This window comes from Colossoma macropomum, unplaced genomic scaffold, assembly GCF_904425465.1.
Source record: "Colossoma macropomum unplaced genomic scaffold, Colossoma_macropomum, whole genome shotgun sequence".
In the NCBI taxonomy this organism is placed as follows: Eukaryota; Metazoa; Chordata; class Actinopteri; order Characiformes; family Serrasalmidae; genus Colossoma; species Colossoma macropomum.
In genome coordinates this window covers 22,165,682-22,193,498 of record NW_023494788.1, presented here as the reverse complement: position 1 = coordinate 22,193,498, position 27,817 = coordinate 22,165,682, and the positions used below count along the sequence as shown (strand labels likewise).

General features: G+C 39.1%; 2 protein-coding genes across 3 annotated transcripts; both read right to left on the bottom strand.

Annotated features, from left to right (window-relative positions):
- Positions 1 to 199: 199 nt before the first annotated feature.
- On the bottom strand, positions 200 to 15,001 carry ppp2r2cb (protein phosphatase 2, regulatory subunit B, gamma b). 2 transcript variants are annotated; one of them, XM_036568846.1, is made up of 11 exons: positions 14,901 to 15,001; positions 14,621 to 14,788; positions 13,279 to 13,377; positions 8,952 to 9,049; positions 8,676 to 8,817; positions 6,704 to 6,816; positions 5,695 to 5,872; positions 5,122 to 5,286; positions 2,765 to 2,934; positions 2,568 to 2,659; positions 200 to 987 (listed from the first exon to the last, which is right to left on the bottom strand). In XM_036568846.1, exons 3-11 carry the CDS (start codon positions 13,334 to 13,336, stop codon positions 636 to 638), a joined length of 1,368 nt encoding a protein of 455 aa, XP_036424739.1. In that variant the 5' UTR covers positions 13,337 to 13,377; positions 14,621 to 14,788; positions 14,901 to 15,001; the 3' UTR covers positions 200 to 635. The 2 variants fall into 2 exon arrangements, with proteins under 2 accessions (XP_036424739.1, XP_036424738.1); XM_036568845.1 differs by having other exon boundaries at positions 14,621 to 14,995.
- Positions 15,002 to 18,632: 3,631 nt separating this feature from the next.
- Positions 18,633 to 27,662, bottom strand: si:ch211-175m2.5 (uncharacterized protein LOC568697 homolog). Its single transcript, XM_036568844.1, has 5 exons — positions 27,536 to 27,662; positions 24,826 to 24,990; positions 23,621 to 23,720; positions 23,290 to 23,420; positions 18,633 to 22,008 (listed from the first exon to the last, which is right to left on the bottom strand). Exons 1-5 carry the CDS (start codon positions 27,587 to 27,589, stop codon positions 21,715 to 21,717), a joined length of 744 nt encoding a protein of 247 aa, XP_036424737.1. The 5' UTR covers positions 27,590 to 27,662; the 3' UTR covers positions 18,633 to 21,714.
- Positions 27,663 to 27,817: the final 155 nt, after the last annotated feature.

The following is a 27,817-nucleotide window of genomic DNA, read 5'->3' as shown; positions in this document are numbered from 1 at the left end:
GCTGCCCTTTATATTGTGTGTAAATTTCATGAAGAATGGACCAAAATAAATGACCAAAAATGACTTGGAAAAATGTCTGGTTCCATAGACTTACATTAGAAGTAAAGTATGTTTTTTCTTCTCCTGTAAAGTCACCATTGTGGAGATACAAGGTTTTCTTCAGACAACAGCAACAATATGTTTTCTGTCTTTTCCTGACACCTTGTACTTAATAGTCATCTTGACTGAAAGTTAATCAAATGAAAGGGTGGTCTCTAATTTTTGCACAGTACTGTATATAGTGGACCTATAAGGTAAGTGAATCTCATAAAGTGGCCAGTAAGTGGAAGTCAAAGTAGTTGTTCCTAAGTGGATGATGAGTGTATTAATAATGTATTCATACTGAACACTTGCACAAAATATTACAAAGAAAAAGCACAAATCATAGTGACTTGCTAACGTACCTGGGGTCTGACAAAATAAACAGAAAAGAAAAAATAAAAACAAAACAAAACAAAAGCCCATCCCATTTTGGTTGGCATGCCCCATCACAAGTGAAGAGCCCCAAGTCATAAAGACAAAGTCGGCATGTTTGTTCATGGATAAGGCGTGTCCTGTAGGTACAGGGGAGTCTTCTCATTAAGTGGCGGGTCATTTCACTGAGGAGGAGCGTCCTGTAATTGTGGGGGCCTGTCTTGTTCTAGTCGGTGTCCTGCGTGGTGCCCGTGGTGGCTGTGCCTGTCCTGAAAGATGTAGAGGTTGTTGCTGGCCGCGATGGCGATGATGTTGTCCGTAGGGTGCCAGGCGGTGTGGAGGATTTTCTTTCGGAAGTCCAGACTGTCCACGCTGACATCACTCTCCCTCTTCTTCCTCCCCACACACACACGGCGGGGCCGGAGCACGGCCCGGCGCTTACATACCTCCCGACTGGCCTCCAGAGTCACGTCCCGCCTGCTGGCCCGGTCGAACATCCGGAAGAAATTATTATATGCACCTGTCATGATTACACTGAGAGAGAGGGAGAGAGGGAGAGGGAGAGGGAGAGAGAGAGAGAGAGCGATGAGTAGAAGGAAACATCTGGACCGATGCTATCCTCGGGATTTTCGTACATGCAAGTTTTGACCTAAAGGTTGCACATGAGCTCTGAGTTATGATACATAAATCAATATTCACAGTGTGAACGAAGTTAACATTTAAAAATAAAGAAATACATTTTCAATGCAATATATTTGATTATATTTATTATATTTTACACTGAAATCTGTTATACAGTGATATGCAAACATTTGGGCACTTGGTCAAATACGTTTTGTTGATTTTCTAAGGAAAAATATAAGCATTTTAGTGCACAATTACTGGTTATTCGCTGAATTCAGCATATTGGAAAAAAGTAAAATACAAAATATAAAATGTCTGTGCAAAAGTTATGGCACATTTTATACTTAAATTTTTTACGTTTCATTTTTTCAGTATGTTTAACTCAATGCAGATGACTGCATATCATCACTGTCTGAACAAAACCTCCAAAAATGTAACTTTTTACATCATAAATGGCCCTAATACTAACCCTAACCTTAACCTCAACCCAAAGCCCAGCCCTAACCTTCACCCTGGCCCTAATCCTAACCCTAACCTTAACCTCAGCTCACAACCTAACCCTTACCCTCTTACGTTTTTGACATGTTACTAAGAAAAAATGTTGGTTTCACCTAAAAAGGCCACTCAAAATAAAGTATCACCTTTTTTAAAAGTATTTTGCACCCCCAAAGTCTGGAAGGGCTAAGTTGTGACAGTCACTAAAAACTCTGGTAAACTGTTGCGAACACTTTTAAATTCAATACAGTTTTGTGTTGTTTGAACCAGAGGAGGTTTCCAATTTTCACCCCATTTCACCCAACATGAGACTCAAGATCGGCAACTTATCTGCAATTTTACACTACATGCTTAGTCAAAAGCAAAAGTTAAAAGTTACAAGGTAAATAAATGAATAAGTATTTAATCCCAGACTATACATGCCTTATTCCAATGCACATTATACAATTTGTTGCCCAATTTTCCTTTTTGTTATTAACATTTATCCTGTTATCCTGGTGGAGGAAAGGATGGCAGGTAATACGTCTGTTTCCTAAGTGTAACTTTCAGAAATCACGCTTAGGCTTTCAACTGTAACTGCTTGTGTTATGTAGATTTTACAGTAGGGGATGATCAGGCTAGCTAACCTGCCGACAGTGTTCACAGCTACAAAGCACTTAAAGCAAAGACTCTGTAATTATGATTTGCAAGCTTAGAGCCGTCTGATGAGTTTCCACAAGGATGTTGCCTTTGAACAGCTCAGGCACATAACCCAAATTTATGAGTTGTGACAAATGACCAGCCAATGCTTTATGATTCCACTTGAACACAGTTGACCAATCTGGTCACATGATATATTTGCTAACTGCTGACCATGAAACACTAACAACTGGCAGTTACAGTTTTATTACCAGCTGTTTGGAGTGAATAGTATGTGTCAGTTCTTCAGCTCATGTAAGTTGATGAGTGCAGCATTATTATTATTAAACGTTAGAAATGAAATATCAAGTTCTGACCTGTCTGTTCCGTTCCAGGCACATTCAAACTTATCAAAGATGCAGTCGCTTTCGTAAAGCGTGCACAGTTTGGAGCGCAAGTAATCATGGACCTGTAAACACACACACACACACACACACACACACACAAAAAAAGATTACCTGTGATTCACTTCAAAACACAAATGTGTAAGTGTTAGTGTGTGAGTAACTGAGACCTGGTATGTCTCGACTGGTTTGTTCTCCATGTTGAGGTCCCACACTTTAGCACTGAGGTAGTCTCTGGTCAGCAGGTAGCGTCCACTGTGACTGAACTTCACATCCGACACAGATGAAATGATCTCAGAGAAGAACGATCGATTGGCAGGATCCACGGCCTCCTCAAACACTGAGATACAACACACACAAACACACACACACACACACACACACACAGACACACACACACAGCAGCCCCCGAAACAGATGCATTTAAAGTCACATTGAATTATTTACAACAAACCCTGGCTGACGAAAATGCACAGAGGCACATTTTGCAGAGATTAGCGCTGAGGCAGCTGAACTGAAAATGGACTTTAAAGCTCGTGTCATGGAAAACCACATTTTCTTTGCTTTGTTGAAATAAAGGTGTTTGATGCAGCATGTAAACACTTTTAAAGTATAACAATGTACCATTCACTCCCCAGTTCATACAATCTATATGGAAAAACTAAGTTGTGAAAAAAAACAGCCTGTTTAGAAATTGATCTATTCAGTCTAAAGCAGTTACGCCAGACTTATTCATGCTGTTATAAGGAGGATTTCAGCCCGAATGCCTTTTGAACAAGACACAATATTGTACAGTCAATCAGAACAGAGCTCAATTACATAAGGGTACAGTATTAAAAAAGCCTGTTTGATTCTTAGGAATAAAGAGAGGTTGAAAATCTTTCATGTAAAAATTAATTGTGACTGTTTTTGGTACATAAAACCACACAAATGTCAAAAGCAGACCTCAGATGGAACAAATCTGAAAACATAAAAAAAAGGTAGGATATGGGCCTTTTAAAATAGATCAACATTAAAACTAGAATCAGCCCATCGAAAACAAACAATGCACTGCAAGCAACTATTCTAAATTTTTGATACTACTGAATAAAATAAATTATACTGAATAAAATACAAGTTATAAAACAGATAATTTCAGTTCTGACTGGCTGAGAAACATTCGAAGCCATTCATCATGAAGTTATGGCTCTTTATGCTGCTTGGCAACCATAGCTTACTGTTAATCACACTGCTTGGTGGAAAAAATGTTTATCGAGTTTATTAATAATAATGAATGAAACTACATAGTGAACATTGGTGCATTTAATCATTGTATTTTGTCAGCCTTTTATAACAGCAGTAAGCCTTTAAAGGCCGTGTGTTTTTTCCAGTCTAACTGAGCACCTTCCCAACGACCCATTCCGAGAATTTGGTGATGTCCCCTTAAACTCATTTAAATCTGCAACAGTTCTGAGAAATCACACAATTAACAGAGATGGTGACAGAAACCAGACATCCAAGACATTTAATGCCTCTAAAAGCTCCCTCACAGAAAGTTACTACATGAAATGGTTATGATTGCACTGCCTGGTGCCTGAGACACTGTTGTATAATAGTTTTGAGAAGGTTTTGGCCTGAAACATATTTTCTAAAAGCCAGTGATGGTGGGTGCTGTAAGAGAAAAAGGAGAAAAACCTATTTTCTCAGATCAGCATTACCTATGAAAACTCAAAGGTGGTTGTAAAGGTGGACAGCAAATACTATGGCTATGTTTGTGTTTACGACCCCTGGTTCCTATCACCGCCACTGTAAAGAAATCCACGTCTATAAATGTCACCACTCTGAATGACTTTGTTTACATCTCAACAATTAAATTATATAGAGTTTTTAAAAAACCAGCTAAATTTACCCTTTAACCTCAGCAAACGTCTAGCAAGCTTGATGTTAACCCCAATTAAAGCACAGTTATAGTGACATCTAGTGGCAGATTTCAAAATAACACAGCAATTTGGTTTGGATTGAAACACAAACATGCTTTAAACCTCCAGCCTCCAAGGACACAGTAATACAGAGTTTAAGAAATGACATCTGTCCATTACTGGTGTTTACTAGGCCTTAGAGAAACCACTGCACCTTTTAACAAACCCAGTTTTGTTGGTTTTACAGTTGTTGTTTTAACAAAACACATGACGCCTACAGGATTTGCTGACTGGGGCAGTTTGCAGTTCTGAAAGTATGCATCACTAAATCAACAAAAACTGGTTTTGGAACTGTTTTTATCCACCTTTCCTAGACCACATGACTCAAATGGTCCTCAAACAATGTTCAGTTAGCTGTTTAATACTTTGCACCTACTCTCACTGGCCATTTTATCAGAAACACCTACCAGTTTACAATTTCTGACTGTAGCTTATCTGCTCAGTGATAATCATCAATGATAGAGTGGAGAGTCACTGATCAGTGACTCTCCACTCTATCAATGGGCCACTGGACTGGATATTTTCACCCCTTAAGTGATGGAAGTCGCATGTTAGAGTGCAACACTCACATTTCGCATGCTGGTCACACAGCGCGCGGGACCTCATGTCACAGAGGCGTGTGGTGCCTGTGCTGCTGCTGAAGGCCATCAGGTGGCAGTGGTGAGGGTGGAATTCTGCCACTGTGATCACCTCACTGAGCTCCTCCATGTTCTCTGGCTTTAGATCCACTATATCTGAGAGATGTGTTAAAGGAAACCCAGAGACACACACATACGCAACATACAATGCTGTGCAAAAGTCAGAGACCACCCACCCATTTAATTTCCAGTAAAAACGACCATAGAGTACTACATAAAGTATTTAGTACATACATTTAACAGAAAATTACACACTGGACTGCTGTCCACAGTCTAATTCATCCAGTGTGGTACTGGGTATCATAGCACAGTGTTTTTATTGTGGTCGGTTTTAAGAAAATGGCTTTAAAAAGATTTGTCTACTTATCTACTGCCTTTACTTATGGCTACTGATTTATGTTTAGTTGTTCCTGCAGGTTAGCTTTTACAAAGTCAGGACAGTCTGGTCCTACATGATGTACAAAAACCAACACACTCTCACTCACACTGGACTGTGTAGGATACTGAAGCTGCGGTCTGTGATGTCGAGATTCCACAGGTTGATCCTCAGGTCATCAGCTGACAGGTACGTCTCACAGTCACTGTTTATGCTGATGGAGTTGATGTGATAGGCATGAGCGTTCGCAAACACGCGCCGCAGAGACGCCTCCACCAGCAGATCCATCGGCCGCAGCACTGGGACCTACAGCAGCACACAGAAACATACACATAACTACTAGTGTTCAAATGTTTTTAATAATATGAAACCTGTTGTGTTGCACATACATGTATAAAACGAATCTAAAATAAAGCTAATATTTCTAAAAAATAACAAAAATGAATGAATGATCAAATATCTACTCACAGTTATTGTATTTCAAATACTACAAATTGACAAGTACAGTTTATTTTGTGTATATTTACTGTCATATCTTTTTGTCATTCCCAAAATACTTTAAATTGTGAATAAACCATCTGTTTTCATTTTGGTGTCTAGTTCACATCTCGATGCACACTGTCTAAACTATTATTGAATACGGTTGAAAGACTCATATCCTACATTTTCATGTATTTTTTCCCCCTCGAGGTCAACTTATGACGTTTGTGTGGTTTTATGTACCAAAACCAGTTGTATTTTATTTTTACATGACAATTTTCCAACCTCTCTTTATCCCACAGAATCGATCAGAGTGTTCTGTTACTTTCCCTTTTAAGACTGATATATGTAAATGACCTTGTCTGATTGGCTGCCCTGCATTGTGCTCTATTCCAAAAGCAGTCTGGGCTGAAACACTCTTTGTAACTTCAAAATGAATGGGTGTGGCTAAACTGCTGTAGGCTTTCACAAAAACACTGGATTAAACATGGGTCGTTTAACAGTTGGGCCTCCATGTATGGACCGAGGAGCGAACGGTACACTTTAAAACTTTAACAATGTCAATGTTATAATAAGTGATTCCAAACGTCTGAACAGCAGTGTACAGTGTAGAGCAGTGTGATTATCTCATAACTGTTACTGTGATCACACACACACCTGAAGAGAAGTGATTTTAGAAATGTCCTTCATTCGGCCCTCTTCATCTTTCAGGTTGTAGCCTTCAGGCCGCTTGTCTCTCTCGCTCACTTTCCACAGCTTGATGGTCTTGTCTGAAAACACACACATACACTTACACATTAGGTAGAACTTCATCCTTACAAAGACACAGTTCTGTCAAGAGTTTGGACACGAGTTCCGGAAGGACCTTCTTACTATTCTTCTCACTAACAAATCTGCCTTGATGGAGCTTTGCACATTGGCTGTGTTCTCTCTAGCAGCTGCATGAGGAGCCGCATGGGCTGCTGAAGAAGCCCCTCACAAAACTGCTTGTTGGGAGATCATTTTAAAATGTTTTATTAAATGTAAATTTTTTGATAATAAATCCATACAAAGGCATGGACTTCACTATTTCTGAGTATCTCAGAAACGATTTCAATCATTTAGAGGGCCTATGTCAGGCGTCGGCAACATGTGGCCCTGTTGTGGCTCCACAGCTGAATTAGATTTGCATGTAATAATAAAATAATCCTCCTTTACAGTAAAATAAAGCTCTGCTGATCGTTCAACACAGTTTAACAATAAATGGTCTTAAACACTGGAGTTAATGTAGAACTGCTAATTCACCCTTTAACCCTGAAGGTTGGTGCACAGACTGCTGGTCACCATAGCAACACAGACAACAGTCTCGCCTAGCTAGTAGCTAACGAAAAGGCAAAGAGAAAGATTTAAGGCGAACATCGATAATTTGGAGACAAATAGACTTATTTGCATTTATAATCACTCCAGCTGGTTTCCTGATACGTTTAATCTGCAACGAGAAACTCAAAAACGCTACAAAGTCGCGAAGTTAAAGTCAGCTTCTCGCTCGCCAGCTACCTGTTTGAATTTTCTCATTCCACCTTAAATGGTGCAACAGTTAGCTACATAGTTAGCTACATTCCGGCGCCTCGGGCACCATTTAAAGTGAAACAGGAAAATATGAAGCGACTTCAGCCTCATAAAAAGTCGAGAGACATTTTACAAGAAACTGTTCTATTTTTGTGGGAAGGTTTCCTGCCAGATATGCGAGAAAAGCGGCTATAGCTGAGCTAAAGCTTAAAGCAGAGCAGAGTAAGTCTGCGTTTTCCTTATATATTTTTAGTCTATACTAGGACATTAATACATACTGAGACATATAAACAGCCAAGGTGGTGAAACGTAACTTCAATTAAATAGACATGAAATGTTGTGGCTCCCAAGGTGGTTAGATTTTTGTTGAAACTTGACAAAATGGCTCTTCTTAATGTTTGGGTTGCCGACCCCTGGCCTATATCCTATATTTTTTAATGTATTTTTTTGGCCCTGAGGTCCTGTTTTATGCACGAAAACTACTAAAACTATTTATTTATTTATTTTGTACATTTTGAGCATTTTTACCTCCTACAATTAAACAGGCTGTTTCTGTTACTGTGCCTTTAAGGCTGATATATGTAAATGATCTCTGTTCTTATTGGCTGCCCTGTACTGTCTCATTCAAAAAGCAGTCCAGGCTGAAAAACTCCTTATGACTTGAGCATAAACAGGTGGGGCTAAACTGCCGCAGGCTGAATCACCAGATATATGTAAATGCATTGGCTTTTGTTACATCACAAAAACACTGGATTCAAAATGGGTTGTTAAACAGCTGAGTTTCCATATATGGACTGGGGAGTGAACAGTACACTCTGATACTTTAACAATGTTTACATTCTACATCAATGTCTCACGTAAAAAAGCGATTAAAATGGGTTCTTGATGATACAGACCCTGTAATGATGAGCTTTTAGATCAAAATGTCTTTGAGAAAATGAAAAACATACATTCAATCAGGTGTGTCCAAGCTTTTGACCAGCACTGCACATCCAGTTAAATGTGTAATAATTCGTGTGGATAAGCAGAAGCACAGTTTTTGAAGCGTAGGTGGCTCTGATTTATCAAAACAAAGCATCACCATTGGTGGTGAGGAGGAAGTGGGCGGAATTAAGCTGAGGTAACCAACGGATCTTATTGATCTTCTCCTCAATCTCCAAACTCTTCAGATAGTCAAACTCTGGCTCATGGCTCTGAAACGTACTGTACACGTTATACTCCCCCTGAAAGAAAGAGAGAGAGAGAGAGAGAGAGACACTAAAAACATATGTAACACAGGTTTCCGAGCAAGTTGCTGTTTAGTACAGTAACAAACTGACAATGTACTGGGACACATTTTGCACCACTGTTGTCATACCAGAGGTTCTCTCTGGAAAATGACCACTCTCCCGCCCTTGTCGCCTGTGGCCAGGAACTCTCCTGATTGGCTGAACTCCACCGCAGAGATGACATCAGCTGAATCAGGGATAGAATGAACATCCAAAAACAATTTACTGTGCAACGGTAGCTCCATACCAGTGTTTACGGCATGACATACATGCCTATGAATGTAGCCGTCTACGTAGCCTAAAACCAATTCATATAATAAAATAATCATGCTTGTTGTACTTAAACTCTGCAAGTATTATATTAAATGCATTGTTAAGTTTTGGCTGGTAAAAAAGGGTTAAATTCTTAAAAGTGCCCAATCAGGATTTTTTCTCAGCGGTCTCTAGTAAAGGTGAGCTCTCCCATTGGTTAGGAATTCAGGAGCTGCACAGAAGGCCTTATATTTTAAATTAACTACTAACATAATTAACAACTGACAATGAAATCAGTATATGATACTTTAATTTCTGAAGGGTGGGAACAATTTTGTGAGAAAAAGGCCTTCTGTTTGGGTCTGGGTTTATTCTAGAACGTTAATGTTTTACTGCTAGCTTAGTGCTAACATACTACTAGAACACTGTAGGGCTTCTAGCAGAAATTATCATTAACACAGAGGTGTTTTTCCTTGTATTTGACCTGTTTTAACATTTATGGCCTAAACAGAAGGCCTAGTTCAAATAGTCACCACTGATTTTTAAGGGTGCTGCATCAAACACCGACTGTACCAAAGTATACAGAATACCAATATCTTTATACTAGCAGACACAAAAGTAAGCCCTTCAGCAGCAACGCAACTAGGCAGACAACTCTGGATCAAGTCTGGACATCTTGTCAGTAAAATAGCTAGTCTGGGTCATTCAATATATCATCGCTGTCATAAGAAAGCCTTGTAAAATCAAATCAAACAGCTTCAGTTGATCAAGCAGCTGCCAAAGTCTCACTAGGAGTAAAAGAAAGGGATCACCCTCATTCTCTGTTATAGAATAGACTTTGATGCTATTACTGATCTATAAATGGCTTAATGGTGTAGGACCAGCATATTTATCTGCTATGCTACATTGATATGAGCTGAACAGAACTCTCAGATCATTAAGAACTAGTCAGTAAGTCTAGACTAAACATGAGGAGCAGAGTTTAGCTACTGTGCTGCTCTCAAATGGAACCAGGAGACAGAGAGAATTACAAGAGCCCTGACACTGGACACTCTTAAATCTGGGCTGAACACGTTCCTATTTGAGCAGCTTTCAGCTCAGTTCAAAACCCTGTTAGCTCTGCTGCACTTCTCTCCTGTAACGGCACTTTACTATCTTAAGATTTTTAATTTAATGTTTCATTTTTGCCCTGCGATGGACTGGCGACCTGTCCAGGGTGTATCCTGCCTTCCACCCAATGACAGCTGGGATAGGCTCCAGCACCCCACCGCAACCCAGAAGGATAAGCGGTTTAGATGATGTATGTATGTATATGTATGTATGTATTTTTACTGTTCACACATTTTAGAATAGTGAAATAACCGCCTTGTAGATGTAAAGTCAGAGGCGATAGCACATCTGTCACTGCACAGTTTGTGTTAGTTGTTCTCTAGACACTGCTGTGTCTGATCCACTCATACCAGCACAACACACACTAACACATAACCACATCAGTGTCACTGCTGTGCTGAGAATGACCCATCACCAAATAGTACCTGCTCTGTGAGGGTCCTGTGGTGGTCCTGACCACTGAAGAACAGGGAAAAGGGGGCTAACAAAATATGCAGAGAAAGAGATGGACTACAGTCTGTAATTGTAGAACTACAAAGTGCACCTATATGGATAATGGACAACTTTCGACTGGTAGTGTATGTATTACAGAGTATTACTGTACTATATATATATATATATATATATATATATATATATATATAGCAATTATAACATAACAGCAACAGTATGTAATATTGGCATGTACAGTCACCTGGCATATGCAGTATGACAACCACATACAGAAACCTGCTGTAAGTCTCATAAAATATCACTCACTTCTTCTTGCAAATCATTTTGTTGTATACAAAAAAAAAGTCCTATCAACATCATTCAGATCCTGCTGAAACCGCATCAAACCTGCAGGGACGACTGAGCGTGTGCGTGTGTGTGCGCGTGCGTGTGTGCGCGTGTGCTCTTTGGACAGTGTCATGGTTACTGTAATTAAGAGAAAACCAGAACCAGCATCCAGATGTGCTTTCAGCTAAACTCGAGCTAATCAAATCTGGGCAGTCACGTTGGCTTAGTGGGGGTGATTATTCATCTTCTGAGTAACTACTAATGTGTCACCACAAACAAGAGATAATGTATGCAAGGCAACATGATGAATGGTCTACTGCCACTGTGAAACAGGCCTCAATAGTGATCAGACACACCTGAACGTGTTTGCGTGAGATAGACTGGAGCTCGGTACAGTGTGGGTGGCTGAAGTAAGTGTAACCCTCCGTGAAGGACTGTACTGGGGGTGGGCGGATCGATCCAAATATCGATACTATCGATACCAACGTTGGTATTGGTATCAGATTGAGACTAGCATTATGGGATCGATACTTCTCTCCTCTACGTTCGATACGCTGCTCTTCTTTCATCAAAAAGTAGACATGTCTGTGCGATTAAGTTATCTTATTATTTAATTGTTCCTGAACAAAAAACACAGACTAAAGGAAAGAAAATTTTAACTTTTAAAACATTCATTTTTCACATTCAGTAGTAATTTTGTGGAGAATTCATGTCTGGAAATTATGTTCATTACAGTAATAAAAAATATTTTTTATTTGCCTAAAAACTTTGCTGTCCTTGGTTTTACATGCACATGATTAACTAATTAACAGTGAAAAGCAAAAATCACAAAATCACTTAGTGGTAATGACAATGTGTTCAGATTTAGCATATTGATGATAGAGTCAGCTCAGAAATCATGACAAACTGCTCTCACCTACATGAAAGTACATAAGCTGGTTTATAAGTAAAAGGTATCGGTATCTGCATTGGTATCTGCGATACTGGCCTTGTATTTACTTGGAATCAGATTGTTAACAAATTTTGCAGTATTGCACACAACTGGATTGTATGGGTGCTGCTTTCATTACTATATAACTGCAACTTCTAAAAATATTAATATAAGAGAAGCTTTAAAAAGGATGTTGAGCACAGGAAATGTTATGTTAGGTATGTTACATTTTTATTACAGCAACACAAACTGCTTCCCTTAGCAACCTCTAGACAATTTGGGGGGGTGTCGCTGAAAATGCAAGCAGTTTAGCTGTCCAGAATAAAAGTGAATGCAGAGCTGTGGTTCAGTTCTGTACCCAGATAAAATTGAAATGCTGATTCACCCTTGATTGCCTCGCAGACTGCTGGTCACACAGCAACGCAGACAACAATCTCACGAAGCTAGTAGCTAACAGCATGGCAAAGAAGAGAAAGATTTAAGACAAACATTGATAATTAGAGACAAATCGACAGACCTATTGCATTTATAATCACTCTCGCTGGTTTCCTGATACGTTTAATCTACAACGAGAAACTATCAAACACTAAAAAGTCACGAAGCTGAAGTCTAATTCTTGCTCTAATTTTCCCATTCCACCTTAAATGGTGGAAATTCTGGCACCTCAGGCACAATTTAAGGTGGAACAGGAAAATTCAAACAAGAAACTGGCCAATGAGAAGCTGACTTCAGCCTCGTAAAAACTTGAATGTTAAGAGACATTTAAGAAGCAACTATTCTAATTTTGAGGAAAAGTTTCCTGCCGAAGATGCGAGAAAAGCGGCTATAGCTCACGTAAAGCTTAAAGTAGATCAAAGTAAGTCTATGTTTTCATTTATATTTTTTGGTTTATACCAGGATATTAGCACATACTGCGACATATGTATAGCCAAGATGGTACAATTTTACTTCAATGAAATGGACTTAAAATGTTGTGGCTTCCAAGGTGGACTAATTATTGTTGAAAGGACAAAAAATGCCCATTCTTAACATGTAGGTTTCCGACCCCTGGCCTTGAGTGATGTTTTTCTCTCAATACTGGTCCCACCCTCTATAAATTAAACATGATTGGTTAGATCCTGTGTCGTTTCCTAATTACGCTGGTAGTTAATCTAACATGAAAGGCCTTCAGTCCGGCTCCTGAAAGCCTAACCAATGGGAGAGCTTGCTTACATTCAGCAGAAAAACTCCTAACTAGACAATTTTCCATTGGAAGTTTCAAGATCTTAACCCTGTTGAGTTCAATATTTGCAGAGTTTAAACACAACAAGCACAATGATATATAAAACAAACAAGTACGTTACCCTCTGTGTACTCCGGCTCCAGGGCCGAGAGCTCGGAACAGAGAACAGGGCTCAACATTCTGGAGTGGGATGGGGGGCGGGTCTACAGCTTAACCAATCCTGTGAAAGTGAAGGGGCATTAGTGAAAAACTATGGTTTGATAGACAGCAACAGAGATTAGCTATGCATGCGGATCTACTAACAGCATATAGCAAGTTATTTAAACATGTGGGTCAGTCTCACAGCATGATCACAGATCAACCCTCCATACACACACACTCACACATACACACACGGTGGGGGGTCATAGGATTGAGATTAGCTAATCTAATCCTTATCAGACATAAACAGAAGATTATGAGCCAAAATCCCAGATCAGACTCGCACATGCACGACTGTCGTCTGGTCCGCTGGCCATCAACTATCCCGGAGAGTGTGTCTGGAGTGTTTAAAGAGGATTACACTGCTTTGCTGAAGCCAGCAGACACCCTGACGGAAAAGAGAGAGTTACAGCAATGGACTCCGAACCACTGGACGCTTTTGGAAAATAGCTACAATTATACAACAGGAATTTCTACAGAAATGCAAAATACATTACCAGTCAAAAGTTTGGAGACGCCATAAGGCTTTCCTAATTTTTTACTATTTTAAACGTTTTAGAATAATAGTGAAATAACCGCCTTGTAGATGTAAAGTCAGAGACGATGGCTGGATATTTTTGGTTGGTGGACTATTCTCAGTCCAGCAGTGACACTGAGGTGTTTAAAAACTCCAGCAGCACTGCTGTGTCTGATCCACTCGTACCAGCACAACACACAACCACATCAGTGTCACTGCAGTGCTGAGAATGACCCATCACGAAATAATTCCTGCTCTGTGGTGGTCTTTGGGGGTCCTGACCATTGAAGAACAGGGTGAAAGGGGGCTTACAAAGTATGCAAAGAAACAGATGGACTACAGTCTGTAACTGTAGAACTAAAACTGCTCCTATATGGTATATGGATAATGTACTTTATGCATATTCAAATTTGACTGGTAGTGTATGTATTACAGAGTATTACTGTGCTATATAAGGCTATAGATCATTTTCTAAGCGGAAAACGTGTGAAGTAAAGCCATCACAAGTGTAAAAGCACGTTATCATGAAAGCCTGTGAAGGGTAGTAGCAATACTGTGGTCAAAATACTATTGCAATAGTGGTTAGACCATGATCTCAATACAGTGGTAGCGTTAGAGACCCCACAGTACCCACGTTTAGCCCCCCACATGGTTACCATACTATGACAATCCATGGTAAAATCAGGAGAATCAGACAAATGCCCATCTGCACATGCGTTCATACATGCACATGTTCCTTTCTCACCTCCTTCAGTCAGTCACATTGTTGCTGTGGCAGCAATGCTCAAATCTCTGGCTGCTGACTTCTTCATTCAGTCCCACCGCCGAGCTCTGACGCTGTGATGGTGTGAGTGAACAGATCGCGGCGAAGCATCCATTCTTCCTCCATCAGCATCTCCGTCCACCGCAAAGCCTTATGGGGCAGAAGGAATTCCAAGCGAAGAACGGCATGTCATGTACACACTGACGTATACAGTAATATGTTCTCCTGAACCTGCTCACCCTCTGCGGACACCCACACACACCGGAGCTGCTGGTGAATGACACGAGCGTCCCGTCTGGTCAGATCATCCGTCGGTCCGTCCGCTGGATTATTGCAGGTGATTGTAGATAAGCTGATGTGACTGAGGGAGGAGTGAAGCTCAGCCTGTCCGTTCTGCTGCATAGACTCCTCCCCCACCGTACAGCGAGAGGGAAACAAAGGCTCTGACTGACTCAGGATCGTCCAATCCTGTAGCAGCTCAGGGAACCGCAGCCAATCGGAGAGCAGCGCTCCAGTCTACGGCAACACGGCTCGGTCGCCTAGCAACCGCATCATTCTGTACTGCTGAGCGACGGTTACATAAACACGGGGAAAGCCTTCGGAGCGCTGGAGCGGTGACTGGACGTTTCGGTGGATTTCGCCATCAAAAACTGGTCATATTTCATCGTTTACCAGACATTAATCACAAATACTCCTCGTCTCCACACTACAGGTCCGAAAGTGTCCAGACACCCCTTTCCAGCGAGTGAACTCAGCTACTCTAAAGGGGAATTCCACAGAATTTTCAAAATGTCCGCATAATTCAGTAGTTGAGATGTAAACAAAGCCATTCAGAGTGTTTTGATGTGAAATAATAAAGTAATAATACATTCTGAATGACAGAGATTCTATATAGAGCCAGGAACACTCAAAGAACCATGCTTAATGGTTCTTTGCATGGTGAAATTGTTCTTCTGATTGATGGAGAATGTGTTGCATATGGTTCTATATAGCACCAAAAAGGGTTCTGTTATTATTTGATGTCAAACTTATAACAACAGAGGAACCCTTTTTGGTGCTTTGTAGAATAATTAAAAAAAAAGAACCATATGCACCACATTCTCCATCAGTCAGATTCATTCCACCATGCAAAGAACCATTTAAGCATATGAATGGTTCTTTGAGTGTTTGTGGTTCTATATAGAACCACTGTCTTTACTAAATAACCCCTTGAAGAACCATCTTCATCTTTTTTAGGAGTGTAAACCCACCAACTGAGAGTAACCAGGGATCGCAATGTAAACATAGCCATTTTATTTATTATCCAATGCCACCGGTGAACCCACACATATGTCTCTGAGTTGTTATATAATGTTGTAGTAGTAAATCTGGAAAAAACACATTTTCTTTAGTAGACTATTTTGCATTATAACACCCTGCATGTAGCCCTCCGCCATAAATGCCTCTAAAATATACACTGCAGGCCAAAACCTTGCTGCAGAGATGTTGTAAAACAACATCATAGGTATCAGGCAGTGTATTCTTAGCCATTTTATGTAATAACTTTCTGTGTGGGGGATTTTAGAGACATTAAACATTTCATATATTCTGCTTCTTATCACCACCACTGTGAACATTTATGACTCAGAAAGTTTCTGTAGAACAGAGCATACCAAACCACCCTGAGTCCCTTTGTTTACATCTTAGTGATGTAATTCTGCATTTTTTTTTGAGAAACTGAAATGGAATTGCCCTTTTGCTAGAGGGGATCCAGCATTGGGGTGTGGGGCAGTGAAGCCATGTTCTCTGGAGTAAGGTAGCTACAGTGTATAGTATTCAAGAATACTGAGACAAACCCTTTTTTGCCTGTTTTTTTGTACTTTAAAGGGGAATTCCACCCAATTGTCAAAGCTTCTGCATAATTCAGTAGTTGAGATGTAAACAAAGTCATTCAGAACGTGAAACTCAGAGATGTGAAATAATAAAGTAATAATACACTCAGGATGACTTTTTCATAGAAGACATAGATATCTGCATATTTCAGTAGCTGAGGTATAAACAAAGTCTCAGAGTGTTTTGATGTGAAATAATAAAGCAATAATACAAAGAATGACAAAGATTCTATATAGAACCAGGAACACTCAAAGAACCATATGCATGCTTAAATGGTTCTTTGCATGGTAAAATGGTCCTTTAGACTGATAGAGATTGGGTTGCATATGGTTCTAGATAGCACCAAAAAGCATTCTGCTATAGTTACAATGTCAAAATCCTATTTGGTGCTGTATAGAACCAAAAAAGAAACACATACAACTCATTCTCTATCAGTCAGAATCATTCCACCATACAAAGAACCATTTAAGCATACAAATAGTTCGAAAGGTTCTTTTTTGAGATGTTCTGGATCTCAACCACCTTTGAAAAGGAAAAAAGGCCACATACTGTGCATCTTAACACTCTCTGATCAGGAACAAAGTTGACTCTTCAATTCTACAGAGGATTCTAGAATCAATCAATCAAAAACTTGTTTAAGCCATCAGTTAGGCAGATGGTTAAAAGGGGGATTACAACCATTTTTCAAAATGTATGCATAATTACATCTTTGAGATGTAAACAGAATTATTCAGAGTGGCTTGATCTAAATTGGTTCATCGTAGAGAAATTTACAGGCGTAGATTTCTTTACAGCGATGGTGATAAAAACCAGAATCATGTCTACAATACAATTATAGCCATTTTATTTACTATGTAAAATGGATAATGAATCTAAATGTGTATTCTGAGTTTGCATATGTAACATTGGTAATTTACTATCATAAAACAATATCTCAAGCATCGGTGACATAGTGAGTGTAGTAACTTGTGAGACTCTTAGGCATTCCGACTCTTCGGCTATGTGGTCCCAGTCACCACTGCTGAAACAATTCTGTTTTAGAACAGAGCATTTCACACCAAATCACTCTAAATGACTATGTTTACATCTTTATTTCATTGTGCAGAAATATCTTTAAGGCAAAGGCATTTTAATGATGAATGATGTAATCCTTTCTCATGTTTGAGAAATACAATTTTACAAAAAGTGCTATTAGCTTTTCTAGTAAAATAATAAATCTAGTAAAATTATTAATGTTATTTTTTTGTTACTATTATTATTATTATTATTATTATTATTATTATACCTAATATCAATATCTAAAAACAGTTTTGTTTGTGATAAAAAACAATGTAGTGTTATATGGGAACATGTTCATTTTAATCTCTATAATCAAGTAATTGTACTTATTTATTAAATAATCATATTAAACCCATGTTTCTGCATATTTTAGCAGGATGTTTTAATTTACAGAGTAACTATGTAAACAAAAAAAAATATAATATACTTGACAACATTTTCTTTTTCCTGATTTTTTTTTTACACTAAGGCTCCAGGAAAAGCCTCTTATTTCATGGCTTATGAGTAGATTACGCGCACACACACACACACACACACACACACACACACACACACACACTCACACACACACACAGGGGGTAATGTGGGTGCACAGCAGCTCAGAGAACAAAAAAATCCCTTGACAATACCGTTACTGCAAACATTTCGGTCAAAGGGCTTTTATTTTGGCACACATAATTGGCTTTAGAATGCCTGTTTGCAGTGTTAAACTTCACTAATTACTATCTGTTTTTTTCTGTTGTGTATTATGTAGACAAAGTCTCAGAGTAGTTGCTGTCATGCTGCCCAGGCAGTTACACTTACTGTAATTTAAAAATGGGCTGGGCTAAACTGTTGTAGGCTGAATAGGCAGATATATGAGAACAAAAATATTTTTTGGTAGTGGTCAGATTTTAGACCACTACAGTGTGTACAATACAGAATGAGGGGACACGTTAATGTATACAATTAAGTAAACATGACTTATAATCAGTAATAATCACACATATTTATTCAATGATTATATTAAATCCACAAATTAATCACTTTAATATTTAAGATATACATAAAAAAATCAAATAAACCTGTTTCAATATTATCTTTATTTATATTTCTTACATACGCGATCAGAATCACACACACACACTGCTCTTTGTTACTTTGCTCTGCACTTTATTTTCTACACAGACAGTGAAAAGATCATCATAACAGTATGTCTCCCTCTGCTGACATTATGCCCACACTACTCACTACATTTCCTGGTGAAACTACAAGAAATCTTATCTTACAGCTTTGTTTTAATGAGATTTGTCTGGCTTAATCCAACCGGATTAAGATTCTTTTCTTGTCAACAATCATATCAAGTAAGATCTTTTCCAAAATGGACCAAACATATTTATACACAGCTATTTTAACACACCACTTGGTTTGAAGTAGCCTTTTCCTGTTTAGACAAGGAAAGATTTCAATACATACTGAAGGAAAAATGTAACACTCAGTCAAACGAAGCATCACCATCTCTGAACCCACAATTCTGCTCATGTAAAGGAGAAAACAGGTCTGGTTTGAGAATTTTACTCGAAGATAAGAAAAATAAGGCAGCAGAAGTGAAGCATGCTTCACCACTTAATCCCTTAAAACCAACCAGGATTATAAAGACCACAACAATATATTGCACAAAATACTGCAGGTTGAAAATGTTGATTTTTTGGATCTGTGATTACTCAGCAGGACCCTGGAAATCCCACATGTGGCATTTTATATTTTCCCCGCTAAAACTCTAAGTGTCGTCTAATTACAAATTTTAACACACTTGTTAAAAATAACAATAGTCTATTACATTGTGTGACACTGTTATTATGAAATATGGACCCATAGAAAAGGTCAGTAGTTACTGGTAATTTCAGCAGAACAAGGTTTTCTTATGACAGTGATCTTAAACTCATCAAGTAATTATCAAGTAAAAAAAAAAACAAAAAAAAAACAACTGTTTTAAACGTGGTCCTCAGACTGGGGCCATAAGATATTGCATTATATCTAGGATTTGAATAAAGACAGCTGGTCCTAGATCAGCGTAAAAAAGCTTAGTGCATCTTTATTTGAAGCATGATTTTAGGCCCCCCTTCCACCACAACCACTACTGATGCTCATTTCACAGTCCAATTTGCCCAGCAAGGGGCTGCAGATTCACAGCTCTAACTCTACCAAGTAAGACAAGAGATTCAAAAAAGGAAACCTTCAGGGGTTTAAGAGCTAGAAGTTAAAGTTATTAGCTCTCTACCAAGTTTTGTCATGTTTTTGCTTGTGAATCTATGGTTTTGTTTGTTTTTGTTTGTCTCTATCGTTTTGTGTTTTGAAAATTTGTAAGCGTCTTTGGCTACGTTTACACAGCAGGTAAAAGTGGCCCAAATTTGATTTTTTTCCCCTCATATGTGACACAGATGTGTTATCTTTGTTACAGTGCGAACAGCAAAAAAACACACTGAATCTGACATTTTCAATTCCGATTTAAGATGCTTTTATATGTGGTACTGAAATCCGATTTGTATCTGACCTGCGGCAATGCGACTCAGTCTGAACAGCCAGATGGGAATTCATGCGACTTTTACGTCAATCCAACTCCATATTCATCATCATTGTGCGCTGCTGAGACCTCAAACATTTAGGCTGATGTTTCTGTACTAAAAAATTAGAAGAGACTCATCCAAAACCCTCCACGTTTGAAGACATTTTGAAAGAAATGCTGAACGCGGTCGTAGGAGAGCGACTCTGCAGCGTCAAAGAACAGTTAAAAGTCTGAAAGCCAAGTTTAAAGAATCCGAGGACACAAACCAAAGAAGTGACCGAGGCCTTTTTACGGCGAGCTCCAGCACATTCTGGGTGATGAGCCCAGCTGTCAGTTAATAAAGCTTTATGATGGCTCCTGTGATGCTGGTGAAGATGAAACTGAAAGCTCCGAGAGTGACTGGCATTCATTGGCAGTTGTGATTGTTTACTTCTGGATGAGCCGCGTGAAGCAATATGCAGCATTGTTCTTAGGCGCATGCGGCTCAGTTTAGGAGCTGATCTGTTCAGACTGATGTCGCATACAGACCACATTTAAAAGATAATGTGAACAGCCAAACAAAAAAAAATCAGATTTAGTGAGAAAATCAGATTTGGGCCACTTTTACCTGCTGTGTGAACGCAGCCGTTGAGTCCTTCAAAAGCACTATATGAGTAAAATGCATTATTATATTACTATTATTATTATTATTACTAAAGGGCCCATATCATAGAAAACCAAATTTCCCTAGCTTTTTTGAAAGACATACATATATATATATATATATATATATATATAAAACTAAAGTTACCGAATGTATTGTTGACTCCTCCAGTCCATGCATGCTGCAAAAACAGCCTGTTTTGAATTCACTGTTTCTGTGATGTCACAAGATCCAACACGTTGCAGGACAATACAATACAGGACAGCCAAGTTATTTACATATCAGTCTTAATGACACAGAAACAAAAGCAGCTCAAATTCATATAAACAGGCTATCTTTGGTAACTAAAACCACACAAATGTTATGAGTGGACCTCAACGGAAACAAATAAAATACAAGAAAAATGTTGGATTATGGGCCCTTTGAGATTATGGTTAGTCTCTTTCTAATTTTATATTATCAAAAAAAGTCATAATCTTACAATAACATTATCCTTGATTTAGACTCTCCCTCTTATATTGTAACTTCTAACGGTGATTTAGACGCTGCCGCTGTTAGCACTACTGGGGGCGTCCACTTGGCAGAGTGAGAGTTAGCAGGTAGGTCAACAAGCTAGTGTTTTCCTCCTGTTCAGTGTAACCTTCAGGTGCTGAGTTGATTAAGCTGAAAAGCCTAAAAGTTAAAGCCTATTTCAAACACATCTGGCAACTACTGAAGGCTGTAATCAATAGACTGCATGATAAGTTATTTGTCTACATATGAAAATAACTATATATTTTTTAAGAGAAATCTTTGATAATGGCATTTAAGCCAATTTTATTTGCTTCTTGATATGTCTTTCTTTGAGAACTTTCATAAAGTTCGTTGACATTGTGGCCAATCAGTTTCACTGACTGTTCAATGAACTACTAATCAAAAAAAGACGGCATTTGGACTGATCGGACAGATCTGATGTACCTATGGCCCACTGTCCTGCTCGTCTGGTTTTGGCCGTTTCTCTCGGGGCACTCTGCCCATGTTGTAGAACTCTGTGTTGGGTCTCATGTCTGTGAGGTGGGCCAGGCGGTTGGACATGGCGAAGAATGCAGCGATAGCAGCGATGTCCCATATATCCTCTCGGTCAAAGCCGTGAGCCTCCAGCGAGGTGAAGTGTTCGTCTGTCACTGTTTCACTGCGACACACGGTCAGAGCAAAGTCCAGCATGGCTCGCTCCCGCGAAGAAAGATCCGCAACCTGGTAGTTTACTGACACCTGCAACACAAGAATAAACCAGATTCATATAAATCATCTACAGGACATAATCATTCACTAGCAACACCACACCAGGAATATCTAACAGTGACTGTTTGGTGGAAAACCTGATTACAGAATTTCCCCCTCTTCCCAAATGTAGAAACATGTTAGGTGTCTGAAACGCTTCTGTAGTTTTCCACCGGAGCTGCAAGGCTAGGGGTCGGCAGCATGCGGCTCTTTTACTGCCCTGTTGTGGCTCCACAGCAGAATTAGATTTGTAGGTAAAAATAAAATAATCCTCCTTTACAGTAAAATAAAGCTCTGCTGATCATTCAACACAGTTTAACAATAAATGGTCTTAAATGCTGGAGTTAATGTAGAACTGCTAATTCACCCCTTAACTCTGAAGGTTGGTGCGCAGACTGCTGATCACATAGCAACACAGACAACAGTCTTGCCTAGCTAGTAGTTAATGAAAAGGCAAAGAGAAAGATTTAAGCTGAACATAGTTAATTTGGAGACTGAACTGCATTCACAAATCACTCCAGCTGGTTTCCTGATATGTTTAATCTGCAACTAGAAACTCAAAAACACTAAAAAGTCACGAAGCTGAAGTTGGCTTCTTGTTCACCAGCTTCTCTGTGCATTTTTAAACACCTCAGTGTCACTGCTGGACTGAGAATAGTCCACCAACATAAAATATCCAGCCAAAAGTGTCCTGTGGGCAGCGTCCTGTGACCGCTGATAAAGGACTAGAGGATGACCAACACAGACTGTGCAGCAGCAGATGAGCTATCGTCTCTGACTTTACATCTACAAGATGGACCAACAAGGTAGGAGTGTCTAATAGAGTGGACATTGAGTGGACACAGTGTTTAAAAACTCCAGCAGCACTGCTGTGTCTGATCCACTCGTACCAGCACAACACACACTAACACACCACCACCACGTCAGTGTTACTGCAGTGCTGAGAATGATCCACCACCCAAATAATACCTGCTCTGTGGTGGTCCTGTGGGGTCCGGACTACAGTCTGTAATTGTAGAACTACAAAGTGCACCTATATAGTAAGTGGAGCTGAGAAAATGGACAGTGAGTGTAGATACAAGGTAGGTGTATCTAATGAAGTACTCACTAAGTTTGATATAACTTAGCAACTAGTCTGGGTTAACGGAAGTACGTAAAGACTCGCAAGCAGTTTGCACTGTGCTAATAAGTAAGGTATAAGCTTCCATTACTTGTAGCTTCACTACAAAGCTAAAGAGCAAACTTCACCGCAACGTTTCCTTAAGAACTCACCTGATCAGCTAGTGTGGGTTTCTTAGAGTAGATACGGTGCAGTGCACTGTGGGATACCACACAGTACAGACAGTGATTATGGGCACTGGTTGCAACGACGATCAATTCCCGATCTGCCTTTGACAAACCACCTGCAAGAAACACTTGAAATGAGACGTGTTTTTCAACAAATCAGTATCTAATGACAGAATTATGCTCCATATTTCCTTAATATGAAAAACAAACTCCTTGAGTTTCACAAAGGCTTATTCCACTGCAGCGGTTCAGCATTCAGGCGAGTGAAAACAAGGCCTTTCATGTTCTCAGTTTTCAATAATACTGAGTCTCTTACCAGTCTCCTTGTTCATGAGCGCGTCATAATAAGTGAAGAAGGCTCGGAACTCTGCTGGTCGATGAGCAAGGACCTTGAAGACGTTGGGCAAGAAGCCACCCTGTAAAAGCCACAGTAAACTGTCTGCTAGATGATACTGTAGCACTGGCCTTTTCAACACTGATATACTGACAATACATACAAAGTGCTGGAACACACACATAAATGCATACACAGATAAACAAACACATACAGTCAGCAGATGCAAAAGCTAATTTGATGCCATACAATTATGTGCAAATGTTTGGGCACGCTTGGTACAAATGACATATTTAGTTGATTTCTGACATGAAAGAAAAAAAAAACAGAACATTTTTTAGCAAATGTTAATGCAAAGTTACTTTATATTAAATGAAAATGAAAAATAGTAATTGTGGCATGTGCGAAAGTTTGGATATACCTAACCAGTCCCAGCAAGTCCTCAAGTTCCGCTCATAACATTTGTGTTTTTATGAACCAAAAATGGTCATAATTAATTTACACATGACCATTTTTAACTTCTCCTTATCTTATCATTATTATATCATTAAACAGGCTGCTTTTGATACAGTGTCTTTAAGACCGATATAAGATACATGAAATCTGTTCTGATTGGCTGTCCTGTATTGTGCATCATTCAAAAAGCTGTATATTTTATTGTGCTTCATTTGGAGCTGAAACACTTCGGCATTAATGAGCAGGGCTAAAGTTCTATAGGCTGAAAAAGGTGGATGTATGTAAATGAGTTGGTCGTCGTGACTTCACGCAAACAGTGAATTCAAAATGGACTGTATGGACTGGGGAGTCATATGTTTGGAAATTTTAACAATATTTACATGTTACTTCAAATTCCTTTATTTAAAAAAAGAGGGAAATTTGCTTTTCTATGATCTGGGCTCTTATAGGCCTAACAAATTAAGTAAGTTTTGAAACCTAACAACTAGAAGGGTCTCCACACTTTTGTACATGATACAATTACTGGGATATCTGCATGTAGCTAAGTACTGACTTGCACATGCCACAATTACTATTTTATTATTAGTTTTTTTCAATTAATCAAATGCATAACTATGCTTTAATGTTTGCAGAAAGAAAAAAAATTAATAGTTTGCTGTGTTTACTTCTTTTTACGTAAAAGAATCATCAAAATATCTCATTTGGTCAACATGTTTTGCATACACGTGTACCTTTGTTTCGACCTCCTCCATCAGCTCCACGATATCATACGGCAGGTTTTTCCTGTAAGGCACTGGATAGCGGCTGATTCTCTCCTCTTCATTGCTGTAGTGTCGGAGGCTGGCTGGCATCCTGTGACACACTCTACCTTTCTTTAACAGAAGAGAGGACTGCACCTGTTCACACATACACGGACTGTTAGCCATCAGCATCAGTGAATCCTTCACGATCCAACAGTAATCATGTGCCATTAGTGTTTACATCACAATAAGAACATGCATTCATTCCACAAGGCCTTATTGAATTAGATTAATTGACAGTAGAGCTGAGGGACCGGTCAACTGCTAAAAAGTTTAGTAACTTTGTATCTACACAGATATTTGGGTTTGCAGCAGCATACAGCTCATTACACGTAATAGTAAATTTACTCACTATTATGTTGTACTATAGCACTCTTAAGTGCTAAACAAAGTCTGGTGTTTTTTTTTAGCTAGACCTCAGGGAGGCACTAAGCAGGCCAATACAGAGTGGCAACAGTGGCCCGCAGTGGGCCGGTGATGGCATAAAAAATTCACTTAACAATAAAAAAAATATATTGTGATTTTTTTTCAAATGGTAATCAATATTAAAGGGGCAGTATGTAAGATTTAGTGGCATCTAGTGGTGAGGCTGCAGATTGCAGCCAACTGAATACCCCATACTTTCCAAGCGTGTCAAAGAACCTACGGTGGCTGTCAGGTTTTCTGCAATTTCATTTCGCTTCTCCCTCCGTTGCTTTTTCTTGTGTCAAAATTTAGGTTCTCAAATGTCTCACAACACAAAATGGTTGGCCAGCACATGCAGCGATCACTGATTCTTCTTCTTTCTACGTCTTCCACCAAATTCAAGCTGCCGCTCCAATGTAAAACCATGACAGGCACTCTAGAGCCAGAATTTGGTTTATCCATTCTGGGCTACTGTAGAAACACGGCAGCTCTACATTGCGGTCTTACGTAGATAAGAAGGTCTCATTCTAAACTAACAAAAACACAACGATTCATAGTTACAGGGGATTATACACTAAGGAAGACATGGTTTTGTATACTATATTCCATTTCTGCTAATAGAGCCGCCTAAATCTTACACGCTGCACCTTTAATACAAGCCTGGCAAAAACAATGCACAAAAGCAGCTTTGTCAATTTTATTTTATCCCTTGCCTCTAAAAACTAAATATATGCCCCCTGATGTTTCAGTTGTCAACTCAACTAACTAAAAAAAAACAAAAAAAAACGATGAAAACAGTCCAATTAACTTATCGGTATTCTGTTGATATTTTATATTCACTTATACACGTCACATATTGTTCAAAATTTCCCAACATATTTCAAAATATATTTCACAGAAAATTGCTTTTCTGGGGGGCTTTCATGCTTCCTGGATAAAAAAGTGGGCCGTAAGGTGGTAAAGCTTGAGAATCCCTGCACTAGGCCGCATTCAATGTCATAGATATGAAGCATCACTTTTACACTGCAGCCCTGGTGCTCTGCCTATATTTATCTCCACAAGTGAGCTGAAGGGGCACACTTGATCATTGGGGACTGGACAGAAAATGAGCATTTCCACAGGAGTTCATTTAGGCCAGCCCTTCTCCATACTAAGGATAAGTTGTTCCAGTGGTTTTTGTGGATTTTGCACATTTTGGCTCTTCATATCTACACACAGGAGCTATATGCGCATTAGTGAAGTAATAAGTGAGGGAATGAGATTGAGAAAACGAGCGAGAGGGTTACAAGCGGGCATCATAAATTGCAGTGACTTTTCTGACCAATAGTGAACTTAAATTGTGATTATGTGCTATAAATTAAGGTTCGTGCCTGTTGTTTTTTGGCCAAGAGGACCAGAATATCCACTTTTTCTTGGGGCGTGAGACTGTCAGCAACTTGTGGTTGTGGTGTCACAACACATGGATGTTTGGCTGGATCTGATTGGTCTGTCTTATCTACAGGCAGTTCACAAGCTCTGTGTTATAAGGTTAACTTTCCTCTTAAGACAATGTTTTTGATAATGCAGGCAATTATCTAAAAAGCAGTTCGTGTTAAATTGTGATTTCTATATAAAACTATATAAAAACAAATTTTCAGCCCTATTATCACCACATCTATGCAATAAAACTGCATGGATATAATCGCTTTCCCTTAATTGCAGTCCATCATTAGAATTATCATATATCTAATTATATATAATTTTAAGACCAAACATCAAAACATCATTTAGGTGTAAGCATTAGTTCTCATCCACAAACAAATGATTCTGCTCTTTCCTTCTCCTTCTCATTTTGGCTTGGTTATTAGATGGTGAGCTGCTCACATGTTTCAGAGATTTGAGAACTCATAAAAATAACAAAAACTATATCTAAAAAAGTTACTGTAGCAGTAAAATATCATGTGGCAGGTATACAAAGTATTCTAAGGCTTAGGTTAATTAATGTAAGTCCAAGTCAGCTACTTGGCTTAATTCATTGCAGAACAAAACGGTACAAAAACACAGAACTGAAGTGAGCTTATTCGACAGCTTCTTGCTCCAATTTTTCCGTTCCACCTTAAATGGTGCAGTAGTTACTTACTGGCGCCTCATAACAAACGAGAAGCTGAATAGGAAGCCAAAATTAGCCTCGTACAAAACTTGTACGAACACTGAAATCTAGCCGTGCTCGAAATAAAAAACCTGATGCATTCCTTACCAAAAGGCCCACAACAGGAGGACGAATGGTCCTCACGACAACTTGACAGGACATTTTTGACTCAAAACAAACTGTGTTTACTGAACTATATCCACTGTGTTTTGTACCATTACGCGCCTGCAGTGACAGCACAGCCAATCAGCAATTAGAATTCTGCCACGCCCCCCTTGGTTTAACCAATGAACTTCTTCATTTTTTCCTTCCTGTTATTAACAGGGCAAAATATAACAGCGTATTAATAATCCACGTTTTAATTAAATTAAATTAGATTGTCATCCACTG

Bases quoted from the DNA above. Each gene is read 5' to 3' on its own strand.
- ppp2r2cb (XM_036568846.1), bottom strand. From the start codon at position 13,336: ATGTTGAGCCCTGTTCTCTGTTCCGAGCTCTCGGCCCTGGAGCCGGAG. The intron at 9,050-13,278 runs GTAACGTACTTG...TCCCTGATTCAG, and splicing joins GGAGCCGGAGTACACAGAGG to CTGATGTCATCTCTGCGGTG. The intron at 8,818-8,951 runs GTATGACAACAG...TCTTTCTTTCAG, and splicing joins TTTTCCAGAGAGAACCTCTG to GGGGAGTATAACGTGTACAG.
- si:ch211-175m2.5 (XM_036568844.1), bottom strand. From the start codon at position 27,589: ATGTCCTGTCAAGTTGTCGTGAGGACCATTCGTCCTCCTGTTGTGGGC. The intron at 23,721-24,825 runs GTACACGTGTAT...TGGCTTTTACAG, and splicing joins TGGAGGAGGTCGAAACAAAG to GGTGGCTTCTTGCCCAACGT. The intron at 22,009-23,289 runs GTGAGTTCTTAA...CTTGTGTTGCAG, and splicing joins AACCCACACTAGCTGATCAG to GTGTCAGTAAACTACCAGGT.